The following is a 13,417-nucleotide window of genomic DNA, read 5'->3' on the forward strand; positions in this document are numbered from 1 at the left end:
CAGACCACCAACTCCTCCAGTTCAGAAAGACTTGGTCACAGAGGAGGGGCTTAATTAATATGGTTAGTTTTCGTCCAGTTCTCTAAACATGGCAGGCACAATAATGAATATAACTATGGCTTCTGGGAAAGTTTCCAATATTGTCAAGATTGAAAGTGAATTGTAAAACCATTACTGCAAGAAATCTGTGAAGATTTCCCCCAGCCCAGCCCTCTCAGACAGAGGTTTTTAAATTGTTAAAATATATTAGAAAGTTTTAGCCAATATACAAATCATTGGCCAGGCTTGCAGCTCTGTCAGGGTTCCTTTCTATTTTTGCATGACTGATTTTTATTGGCACGCAGATCTGAGTGATGGTGAAATTTCACCATCACAAATGCAAGCATTCCAGAGTAGGTTTCTTTAGTGTTTATTTTCAACATCTTAGAAAATGGTGAGCAAGCCATTCACCAAGTAAAATGATGTAGAAAGAGCCACAGATGTTCCAAAGTAAGCATGACAGAAGTAGCGATATAGAGTCTGGGGTCAAATTCACGAGCAGGCACAATTCCCATTGGCTTAAGAGCAAGATACACATCATTCATTGAACTTAAAATACTAAAACAATTTTAGGCAGGTTGCAACTCAAAGGCTACACACAGACTTTCTGGATTCTATAAAAAAAATTTAGTTTGAGGTTTCTTGTTGGACACAAAGATGCCAGAAACATTTATGACATATGTTCCTTAGTGCTCATCACTGTACCTTTGTTAGGTGGATATTTTGGCTTTTTCCCTCCACCAACTAATGCTAAATAGTTGCACCGAAACAACATTTCAACATGGCCAACGCCTCCTTCTAGAAATTCTGTAAAACAAAAAAATGAAATTTGTAAATATACTCAGCACTTAATTTCACAGCAGAATTGGTCTAAGATAGCATTGGAACATTTTCTTCTTTACAGAAAGTGTGACATTTTAGAATAAAAGTGCAAAATACAGTTGAGGTCAAGCCCATGTTAACAGGCCTTTTACTGCATTGCCACGAGAAAATGCTTCATTGTATGACTAAGGCTACTCCATAATGTAGATAACTGAGAAAGATACTCTGTGGAGATCTCCTCCTGTCCCCATCTGCAGGGGCGGCTCTATGTATTTTGCCGCCCCAAGCACGGCAGCATGCCTGCGGGAGGTCCACCGGTCCCGCACTTCGGCGTACCCGCTGCCGAATTGCCGCAGGACCAGCGGATCTCCCACAGGAATGCCGCTGAAGGCAGCCTGACTGCCACCCTCACGGCGACCAGCAGGCCTCCCCCCGCGGCTTGCTGCCCCAGGCATGCGCTTGGTGCGCTGGTGCCTGGAGCCGCCCCTGCCACCTGGATACTAAGAGAATCAAAAGAAGAGTGATTATTCTTAGCTACAATTAACAGCTTTTTCAGCAGAGACCACCACACAGGACACTTAGATATTCAAAATTGTTTATGATTGCAAAAAAAGTATGATGTCCCTCCCCCAACCAAATACTGAAGTATACTTTTTAAAATGGAAAACAAGAAGTTACTCATTTATGGTACATATATATCGATGATCCCATTAAAATTAATTTCTCTTTTACGCTATGTTAACACTTCTTACAGACAACAAGAAAGAAGAGGCTTTTTAGGAAGGATTTTGAGTGAGAAAAAGTGGCTTAGTAAATATAGATTAGGTAGGCATGCCATGTTTATGGGCAGTATTGAAAAAAAGCAGAGGAGATGATGAGGCATCAAAGCTAACATCAGATGTGATGGGAGAGATGTAAGAGAAAAGGGCAGAGGCACTTGTTACTATTTTGTGCCATTTACTTTTTTGATTTCTTCTCAGTTTAATTGCATAAACTAAACAAAAGTAAAACTTTATTCTAGCCAGTTTCACTTTTTGGTTCTCAAAATTCTATCATCCTTCCATACAGTCTTCAGGGGCAAAATTGAGCGGTTCTTAAATCTCACTTTGCACAGTGAGCTATATGGTCACCAATATCTGGTGGAAGAAAGTTCCATAGCTGTAGGGCAGCCACTCAAATTCAATCCCCTCCCCCCATGAGTCTCATTTTCAAAACTATTAATTTTATTGGCTCCAGTCTCTGCAGTTAATACTAACCAGGGCTTTGTACTTAACAGTGCTATAAGCGCCTCAATTCTAGTGAACTGTGAAACGTTACTTGGCATATGTAAGAAAATTCTCTTGGGCAGGGCACAGTAGATCAGCATGTTGACCTGGATCTGGTATTGGACAGGTAGCCAGTACAGCATGCAGAACAATGGGGTTGAGGAGGAATGTGCTCAATCTATTTTGCTCTGAAGATGAACCAACATATGCACATCCATCTGGAGCTTCTTCATGGCATTCACTTCCATCCCCAAGTAGCAGTGAACCATCTGGACTAGGAAATAATGAATGCTTTGGTCCAATGGGAAGGAACTTTTAGCTAAAAGCGCCATTTGGGTATCCAAGAGTAGGAGTCCAGAAGGACACTTTAGTCCAGCATCACACTGATGGTCAGTGGACAAGTGCCCTAACATTACGGTTTTAGACAGTTAGGCAATCTGTATTGGGGGGAATTACCAGCTAGGACCAGCTTTACCATTTTTGCTGCCCCAAGCGCGCCCCCCCCCCAAAAAAAGCCGCTCGGACTGCCGCCCCAAGAATGGACGGAATGCCGCCCCTTAGCACGTGCTTCCTCCGCTGATCCCTGGAGCTGGCCCTGTTACCAGCATCACTTCTGTCTTGCACAGATGAAGCTTCAACCAGCTGCTTTTTAACCAAGTGTCTCTCTGACTCAGATACCAGGAAACCAGAGTGATGGTGCTGTCTATGTTTAATGTAAAGGAATGACAGCCACTATGCTTGAGGGCAGTGTGAAAACAGTGTTGGATTATATACAATTCAAATTTACAGACAGATATGGAGGAGCATGCACCACCAACAAGGCCTTCATGACAGGAGGTTTAGAAAAGAGAGACCTCTCCTTTGGAAGTCTCAGACAAAAGACGAATGAGAAGCAGACACCCAGGTTTCAGAGAAAGAGAGGAAATGGAGTTTAAGAAGTTAGAAAGTCATGAATGACAGTGAGCTTTCTGAAGGCAGACCTGGAATTCCAGAAGGAATAGAAAGAGGAGTGGGATCAGAAAGGCTAGGGACGGGACAGATTAAAGAACGTAGAGCCTGAGGGATGGGAAGCAAAATAGGAATGGTAGGAGTATACTCAGCAGGGATGAGATTAAGATAGATGTCACTAGTAGTTAGGAGGAGCTACATCCCTCTTAGGACAACTAAAGGATGTGTGGACTGGAACCAGAGACCTCCACACTACTTTAAGTTACAAGAGAATGCTTAAGAAAGATGACTGGAAAAGCAGTGAGGCTGTTAGGAAACCCTGGAGGCCTCACTGGCGGTCAAACAGGAGGGTATGAGAAGAGAAGGGGTTATATTTGAGGTACAGAAAACACTGCCATTCCTCTCAGAACAGATGCAGTCTAGCTCCCTCCACTGGTTAGAAGAATGGTTTTCGCTAAGTTTCTGTCGAGTTTTATTCTTGAGCAAAAACTGTATATAGGCTTTAACAGAACCACCAAAGCAGTTTTTACATGACAGGATCGGCTGAAAAAGCCCAATACAGATTACAACCTAGTCCTCTAGCCACTTGATGTGGAGTTCTCCCTTATAAAACACACCCCAACCTGTTGTTTAGGCTGTGACCTCAGAGAGCTACCTGAGTTTTTTCATACTTCCAATGTGTTGCTGACCCCCCTCTACAAAAACAACAAGGAGTCTGGTGGCACCTTAAAGACTAACAGATTTATTTGGGCATAAGCTTTCGTGGGTGGAAAATCTCACTTCTTCACTTTCACCCACGAAAGCTTATGCCCAAATAAATCTGTATCTACAAAAACAACAAGGAGTCTGGTGGCACCTTAAAGACTAACAAACTAACACGGCTACCCCCTGATACTTGACTCCCCTCTAGTGACCAGTCTACAGAGGTTTCAATCTGATGCTAGCTTCAAGATCACACACCTGAGTCTGTTAGCTCAGGCAATAGAGGATTACCAGAAGTTAAACTGCCAATCTAGAAGTGGCATGAATGAGACTCCTTGTGGAGCCCTTCTTGACTGGAAGGAAAATCATTGGACAAGGGAAGAAAGTAACCCAGGCAAGAGCCCCGTGGAGAAGACAAGTAGGCTGGACTTTCAAAACAGAGCTAACATAGAAAAATGAGAAAGCATTCCACACCTTGTTTCTCTTTTTCTTTGAGAGGATCTGCATTATAAACTCTGAATCCATTTTCCATTCCACATGCAAAGCATCCTAAAACATAAAATGAAAAAATATGCATTAATTATGAAATACAGGCAAAACAGAGTAAGTCAGAGGGCTGGGGGTCACTATTCAAGAGCTTTAACGTCAATGAAATTTATTTCAAGAAGACTGTTGCATGTCTTTAGTAGTTCAAAATAGAAAACGTAAGTGGAAACTGTGCAAAGTTGGTTTTTCCTCACTTTGTTTCAAGGTTGGAAGTCCCTGGTGTTCTGTTTAAACAGGTGGTGAAGAAACAATGGAAGGAAAGGAGATATTATATCACATAGGGGGCAGTTTGATCATGAGTCAATGTGGGAGAAGGAAATCACAGTTTTGGTGTATTCTTACTGAAACTTACACTCCCCAGTAATAGCTAGCACAGAAAACCCCTATATTCACTTCACGTACTAAAAAAGGAGTCCTATTTCAAATATTCAGATTCCTAATTAAAACTTTACTATATTGTCTAACATGTTCGTTCCTGAAATAGGTGAGAATAGTTCTTTAGCTACCACGCTCTGAAGTCCTTTTCAGGATAGTGAAAGTTGGAAGTCCATCAGTTCCAATTAACTGTGGGGAACTAGTATCAGAGGGGTCCGTATTAGTCTGGATCTGTAAAAAGCGACAAAGAGTCCTGTGGCATCTTATAGACTAACAGACGTATTGGGGAACTAGAGGAACTCAAGCAACTGACCTTATAAACTAAAGAGTTTATAATATACAGAGATTTTACAGATCTGACCATTTTTTTAAGCTGAAGTCCAGAATTGAGTTATGTAGATCTCTTGGATGGGGGGGGGGGGGAGGAATGCCTTTTTAATGGATTCCTTCATACTCCCAGTGAGAGTTCTTCTGCTGTTTTATTTGATTTAAGTTAGTAAATACTAATGGTTCCACTTATCACAAGTAAGTAGTGAGTCATACTACCTGCCAGTATTGGACTAAGGCAGAACACATAGAAGCCATTAACAAGCATTCAGAGGTGGTAATTATTGTGCATGCAGAGATTGTTACAGAAAAAAAATTAACTTGATAAAACAAATATACAAATTTAAAAGTGAGATAAGGTGGGTGAGAAGAGCTCTGGGTAGCACAAAAGCTGGTCTTTCACCAAGAGAAGCTGGTTCAATAAAAGATATTACTTCATCCACCTGGTCTCTTGTATCCTGGGCCCAATCCAACTACAACACAGCAAACAATAATTTACAAGTGGCATACCAAAATTCATAGAGAACTTTGACATACAAGGTCACAAAATAATTGGAACAAGTTTGATTTTATTCCTCTGAAATTTTTTTAAACAACCTTTTATACAAAAGTTGAAAACTTGTGTATTAAGTGTCTATCCATAAGGAACATGATTTGCTGATGTTTATTGTCCTGGTAATGTATGTGGCAACATTGTATGTAAAGTTATAAGATTCTACTGTATGATGTTAGTAAGGGCTAGTCTACACTAGAAGTGCTACAGTTCAGCTCTGCAACTGTAATGCATCTGGTGATGACACTCTATGCCAACATGAGAGCTCTCTCCTGTTGGCATAATAAAACCACCTCCGCGAGAGGTGGTAGCTACATTGGCAGAAGCTCTCCCACTGACAAGCACTGTCCACACCAGCACTTAGGTCAGTGTAACTTACGTCACTCGGGGTGGCTTATTCACACCCCGGAACGACATAAATTGTGTGGAGATAGGGCTTGTCTACGCTACAGGTTAAGATATATTCCAAATCTGGGGAAGCAGCCACAAACCAGTTCCTCAGAGACAAAAGGCAAACTGGTGTCAACGAAATCAAATGGACCATCACCTGGTTAAGTGGCCATTCTTTGGCAGGAAAAAGGGTATGAGTGAGAAATTTACATCTTGGCAAAGGAACAGTTGGAGGTTCCCATCCCCACAGACTATGTCTCCTGAAACCCAGCAGGAGAAAATTCTCAAAGAAGAGGAAAAGGCACAAGAAGGGGAATAGATGCCCCAAAATATTCCTCCCTCTCTCTCTCTCTACCCACAGCAGCCACAACACCTGAGGAACAAAGAAAAAGCCTAGGACTGAGGAAGGGATCCTTTCTGAAAGGAATTCAGCCAGTAAAACTGCTGAATTATGTGGTGAGAGACTTTTGTTTTGGATTCACTTAGCTTGTTGCATGCATTTTACCTTTTATTTCCTTGTAACCAATGATGACTTTTATGCCTTGTTATTTTAATCACTTAAAATCTCTCTGTAGTTAATAAATTTGTTTTATCTAAACCAGTGTGCTTGGATTGAAGTATTTGGGAAACTCCATTTGAATGATATGCACAAATCCTGTAATTTCTATTAATAAAATGACATTTATATGAGCTTGTGCTGCCCAGGACAGGGCTGGACACTACAAGATGTGCATTTCTGAGGGAAAGTCTGGGACTGGGAATTTGCTGATGTTGCTCTGCAGCATAATTCAAGAGTATCTGGCCATAGCACTCACACAGTATAGCTGGGAGTAATTTACATGCTGGAGGCTGTGTGTGAGCAGACCAGGTAGCAGTGTAAAAGGCATGCCAGGTTGGAGAATTGAGGGGAAACTGATTGTACCCCAGGTAATGTCACAAACATCTACTCCAAAATAATAAAAACAAGGGTCTTGTCAGGCTCTGAGTTATAAACCCCAAATTAATATCCATAAAACTATTAATGAAAACCTTACTTCACACTTTCCTTCATCTTGCCAAACTATTTGCTCAGATCCCTATGTCCAATTGTTCCTGTATGTCAAAATAGCTTAGTTGTTCTGCAGCTGAATAGCAGAGAGAGCCTGGAAAGAAGGTTCAGACTGCATATTTTTCTCACTTTTGTAAACCCTTTACACCAAGCAGACATCTTATGATAGCTGTACTTTATCTATAATGTTTATTATGGATACCTACAATTAATGAAGCGACATATCCCCAAAATGATTATATCTGGTACTCTAGATCAGCGTTTCTTAATGACTGCCCCATGGACTGTCACTAGACCCTGAGATCTCCCTGACACAGTTTAGGAAGGCAGCAAGCCAGTCCCTGGGATCATTATGCCGCATAAATATATGCGGTGAAGCATCTGCATGCCACCAAGGATATTCAGAATCTTTTGACTATGGATCATCAACTATATACTGGAATTATTTTACAGATAATTTTAAGATAGGTATGGCTGATATGGCACAGTCACTGAAAAACAAAGAGATTCAACATTTTTGTTTTTCCTGAAATTTTAACTAGCTTGCATCAGCAAATTATAAATTTCAGGAAAATAATTTGTTGAGGACTGACAGCATCCTGTATTTGTATGCATGGACCTTCCAGGTCAGCAGTCAAGATAGTACTTGGTATATGGAGAAATCCCTACCCCTCTCACAGAGGGCTGAAATACTGCCAGAATTTTAAATTAACCCAATAGCCTATTAAGCTGTTTCAGTCTAGGCCAGCGGTAGGCAACCTATGGCATGCGTGCCAAAGCCGGCACGCGAGCTGATTTTCAGTGGCACTCACACTGCCCGAGTCCTGGCCACTGATCTGGGGGGCTCCGCATTTTAATTTAATTTTAAATGAAGCTTCTTAAACATTTTAAAAGCCTTATTTACTTTGCATACAACAATAGTTTAGTTATATATTATAGATTTATAGAAAGACCTTCTAAAAACTGGCACGTGAAACCTTACATTAGAGTGAATAAATGAAGACTCGGCACCCCACTTCTGAAAGGTTGCCGAACCCTGGTCTAGGCCGACAAAAAAGTTTGAGGGAAAGGAGATGGACGAAAATGACATTAGAAGTTTGTGCTGAGAACTTTGAATTGTTAAATCACTGGATTTTTTAGGGTATTCATTCTCTTTTCCTCAGTTTTATTGCCATCTTACTTTAAGAGACAGTTTCTTTTCAAATATGATCATCCACCAGCTTGATTAGTTGGAGGGGAGCCATTATACCAAGCACAGGATGCAAGTTTGGGAGTGTCCTTAGGATTCCTGCTGACTGAGCTCACGGAAAGCAACAATTACAACAGGTGCACTACTCCTCACATCGATGTCAGCAGGTGCTTTGCCACAGATTTTCAATAGGTGTAGCATCAGGCTTTTATTTCACAAGCACTCATAGCCAGCAGACACCCAGGGCAACATAAGCAGCTACCTCTGCATCTGCTTTCAGTACTACAAAAATCATCAGAAGAGAAGAGAAAGGCCAATGATTTTCTTCACAGGTACTCATGTACTAGTTTGTAGAGCACAACTTCAAGCTAAGCTTTGATATTTCTGCTTGGCTCAGTTTCTAAAGAAGTTCCATATGTGTGAGAGTGTATACACATGGAAAAGGGCAAATGCCTAATATTTACCAATCAAAAAAGTCTTTTTACTAACTATAATATTAAAGATGCTTTAATGTGTTGAACTGAGAGGCTTCTAGTCAAGCTAGATCCACAGCTTCATTTTGCCAGGTGTCATTGATTTGCAACATACATCAAGCTGACAAAGCAAAGGGCTAGTTCCATGAGCTGCAACTATGGAGTTAATAAATTGATAAGTTATCTGACAAACCTTACAACTGGCTCTAAGGCGCTGTAGTTTTTTCCCCCACAAGGGAGAAATTCTCTTTCCAAGGTAATGGCAAGCATGGTATGGTGATGATATAGTTCTGGATGAGAGCTGATATTTCTTGGAGACTAATTTTTGCAAATTAAATTTCCTTTTTACGAGAGGCTCACTATAGAATGATGGATATATTTCCAGTGTACTGTGGTCGTAAAGTAATGCTTTTAAAAAAAAATTGTTAGATACTAAAAAAGGCTTTTAAATGTTGCTTTATATTAGTGAAGTACCAGCATTGTATGACAAACCCGAATAGACTGTAGGTTAGCAGACATTAAAATTTGCTATAATGCCACTGCATGTTTTCTACAAAGGCAGACTCCCCAGGGTAAGGGAACTAGAAGGAAAGCGCAGACATTCCCAGGAAACTTAACTGAACACAATATATTTAGGGTATGTCTACTTTGCAGCTGGGAGTGTGCTTCCCAGACCAGGTAGACAGACTCCCACTAGCTTTGCTCGGCCTCGCTCACTAAAAATAGCAGTGTGGACATTGCAGCATGGGCAGCAGCTCAAGCTAGCCACCCGAGCTTAGACCCAAAAGGTCAGATTGGCTCAGACTAGCCACCCAACGCCAAGCCTATGCCCATACCACAATGTCCACACTGCTATTTACAGTGCACTAGCTCAAGCAAAGCTAGTGTAAGTCTGCCTACCTGGGATAGGAGGCATGCTCCAAGCTGCAGTGTAGGAATATTTTCAGAGACCACCACAGCAGTTGCTGGAATGGAAGAAGGAAGGAAACAAGAATGAGCTTCCATATTTAAGGGTTTTGTTTTTTTCTTGACAGTGAAAACTATGCAAGACAAGAGGACTCTAAGTTCATAGTCCAGAGGTTTGAGGAGGAGAGAAGTTTAACAAGCCAGCAGTTTATTCATCACTGCTACAAGCCTGATCCAAGAACTTTGCAATTATTGTATTTATTTGATTCTTTTAACCCTCACCTTTCTTTCTTTTTATAAATAAACCTTTAGATATTAGATACTAAAGGATTGGCAACAGCGTGATTATTGGGTAAGATATGAGTTATATACTGACTGGGGTATGTGTCTGCTGCTTTGGGATCAGAAGAACCCTTTTGTTTGATGAAATTGGTTTTAAATAACCACTCATCATTAAATCTAGTGTCTGGGTGTTGAATCCAGGACGGTAATACCTAAGGAGGCTGCATTTCTGACTTCTTGTTAGCCGGTGTGGTAAGACAGAAGTTTACTTTTGTTGCTGGATTGGTATATCTCATGGAGGAATAACCACCGGTTTTGGTGTGTGTCCGCCCTTTTTCCCAGCAGCTTGTCCTGAATTTGGTATTCTCACTTGTGACCCACGGAAGCATGGTGACAATCTCTGCTTCACATGACAAGCTGCTCTGAACCTTTCAGGTGAAAGAATGGACCAAGCAAAAGACACAGATGTTGACTCGGACAGGAGGTATCATTACTACACTTTCAACTCTGTAACTTGTGTTTCCATAACCTACAGTAGCTCTTATTCCTGTGACAATGCCAAGTGACTTAGGAGCCCAAATCCCATTTTCAACAGTGGCTTAGGCATACAGAAGCCTAAGTCTCATTGAAGAAAATCAAAGGGACTTAAATGCTGCAAAAAATTTTCAAAGGCACCTAGAAGCATAAGTATTATTTTCTTTACTTTTATCCTTTCTTATTTAAAGAAAAAAGTAGTACATTATTTAATCTGCAACTATAACTTGAATTTGACTATTATTGGTGGAATAAGTACAGTCTGCCCATATTGACTCAGTGGTGCCAAAGTAAAAAGGGAGGGCTTGGAAGGGGCTGAAATGCTTGCCCTAGGAAGCGCCATGTTGCATAGAGGAAATCTTTTTCCTTTAGGATCGAGGATACATAGATGTGTTGTTATATTGATGTCTAACAGCATCCTCTGATCTACGCACATTACCTAAGACTGCACGCTTTGTCTAAAACCTGTCAGCTGCAAAGTCAATTCTGCATCATGAGATCTAACCATTTTGTTTTGCTCTGTTAGGCTCGAGAAAGGGAGAACAGCCTAATAGCTTGAACACAGGACTGACAGACAATTTCTAGATTCTATTATCAACTCTGTCATATGCAGTATGACACCAAAGGGGCAGGGGGCATGAAAGGAGAGGAATCCCTCAGTATGTGAAACTACTCCTTCCTTAGGTGACAAGATTATGAGGTTTCTTTCATTTGTTCATTAATTTGTGAAGTGCTTTGAGATCCTTGGACAGAAAACGCTACAGAAGTGACTAGAATTAAGATTATATCAAACTTTAAATTAATAAAAACTTTGACAAAAAATGTTGTTGTGAACTACTTGACAGCACTTGGTCTTTTCTATAAGATAATTAAACTTCAATGCAAAGGGATAGCTCAGTGGTTTGAGCATTGGCCTGCTAAACCCAGGGTTGTGAGTTCAATCCTTGAGGGGGCCACTTAAAGATCTTGGGGAAAATCAGTACTTGGTCCTCCTAGTGAAGGCAGGGGGCTGGACTCGATGACCTTTCGGGGTACCTTCCAGCTCTATGAGATATATTTATATGGAGATATACCTATATAAAAAATAGTAGTAATATTGCTCAAAGCATAAGAGGAAAATATGGATTTCTGATACTGCAGATGAAACATGGTAGTCACAGAAGTAAGGTCTTTTCCAGCCCTATTAGATCATTCCTGGGAGCACAGGATTGACTATTCTTGAGTTATGAGAAATTAGGTTATTGCAAAATTATATGCAGGCACCCACACTAAGTTTCAGCACTCCAGTGACTCAGATTTCTATTTTTGGTTAGTAGGAAAACGGAAGAAGTAGTGAGGTTTTCCTCCTAACTACTGTTTTTAGAATTACATTCAAAATGACCAGGAAAAAAAAAAAAAAAAAAAAAAACTAATAAGGGCTAGTCTACATTCGCAATGCTAGTCTACGCGGCAGCGCTTTAACATGGCTTGTGTTGTTGTGAGAGTGCTGGGAGAGCTTTCACTCTTTTTTTGTTTTTGTTTTTTGTTTTGTTTTTTTTCAAAACACACCTCCAGGAGGGGCGCTGAAACTTGCTGAGCTCAGGCGGGTGTTTTTTCACACCCGAGCGAGAAAGTTGCAGCGCTGTAAATTGCCAGTGTAGACAAGCCCTCAGATAAGCACTTTTGCATCCTAAATGCTATCAGGTATCATAATGGTTAGGCTATTTTTTAAATGTACAAATATACCACTTATAACTGGAAAGAGTTACAATAGCTTGCAAACAGAACTTCCCTCACTTTCTTTGCCTATATAACTAGGGGACTGTTTAACTTATCAGTTTATTTAGAATAGGTACCTAACAATGCAGTTAAGGGAAGCTTCTCAGCTCAGGGACTATCTTCCTAAGGGTATGTCTATACTTACACGGTAGTTCGACGGCTGGCTATCGAACTTCCGGGTTCGATTTATCGCGTCTGGTCTGGACGCAATAAATCGATCCCGGCAGTGCTCGCCGTCGACTGCGGTACTCCAGCTCGGCGAGAGGAGTACCGCGGAGTCGACGGGGGAGCCTGCCTGCTGCGTGTAGACCGCGTCTGAACCGCAGTAAGTTCGAACTAAGGTATGTCGACTTCAGCTACGTTATTCACGTAGCTGAAGTTGCGTACCTTAGTTCGAATTGGGGGGTTAGTGTAGACCAGGCCTAAGAGTCTGTACAACTCCTTCATATATTTTGGGGTGCTACCATAATTAAATAATGCTCAGCATCAGAGGTGTCATTTCAGACAAATTCAAGGGATGGGGGCAAAGTTGCATCAGCATATACAACATTCTCTGTCCCAATTGGCATCATTAAGAACAACTACTAGGCGATTATTTCTTTTCTAATGACACATAAGGCCACATAAGAAGTTGTGTTACAACTTAAATATCTTTCACTGCAGTGACTAGTGATTTTAGGTGCCTAAATTTAAAAGGGAACCTGATTTTCAGAAAGTGCCAAAGGACCCGCCAACTGAAAAGCAGGGAGACCCAAAAAAAAAAAAAAAAAAAAAAAAAAACCACTAACCACTTTTGAAAATTCTGGTCACAGACTTTGGCTCCAAAGCATTCTTCTCAGACTTGATGGCTGAGAGAAACACAAACAAATGAGGGCATGGCACTGCAAATACCATATAGAAATATCCCTCTACTTTAAGGGACACAATAGCTGCATCTACACTGGTAAAATCCAGATAAATAATGCCCCACCAGCAGTAGCAAGAGTGGAAAATGTAGTGTACACAAGATGGTAGCAAAAACACTGGCACTTTGTCGATGTGATAGCTTTCACTGTTCTTAGCATGTATAGAACTACATGCCAGATTTTTCCTAGTATACAAAAAGCATCTCTAAACAGGATTATTGCAGAAGCCACACTATGAAGTGGTCCTAATTCTAACATTTAATTTCCCTAACAGCACTTAAGGTAAAACGGTTAACCACTGTCACACTCCAAAACACAAACCACTTCCCAAACCTGCTTTAGGATTTGAAGATTT

At 40.9% G+C, this 13,417-nt stretch overlaps 1 protein-coding gene across 2 annotated transcripts in view; it reads right to left on the reverse strand.

Moving 5' to 3' along the window:
• The window catches only part of WDR45B (WD repeat domain 45B), a 30,093-nt gene that overhangs the window by 15,428 nt on the left and 1,248 nt on the right, over positions 1–13,417 (reverse strand). Inside the window, exons 2-4 of one of the 2 annotated variants that reach the window (XM_024217627.3) lie at positions 12,946–13,005; positions 4,251–4,325; positions 745–846 (exon numbers count right to left, since the gene is read on the reverse strand). In XM_024217627.3, the coding sequence (XP_024073395.1) occupies positions 745–846; positions 4,251–4,325; positions 12,946–13,005 (237 nt within the window). The remainder of the gene's footprint in view (positions 1–744; positions 847–4,250; positions 4,326–12,945; positions 13,006–13,417) is intronic. The other variant, XM_024217628.3, reaches the window with a different exon arrangement.

Source organism: Terrapene carolina, unplaced genomic scaffold (genome assembly GCF_002925995.2).
Source record: "Terrapene carolina triunguis isolate 2854851 unplaced genomic scaffold, T_m_triunguis-2.0 Scaffold192, whole genome shotgun sequence".
NCBI classification, from domain to species: Eukaryota; Metazoa; Chordata; order Testudines; family Emydidae; genus Terrapene; species Terrapene triunguis.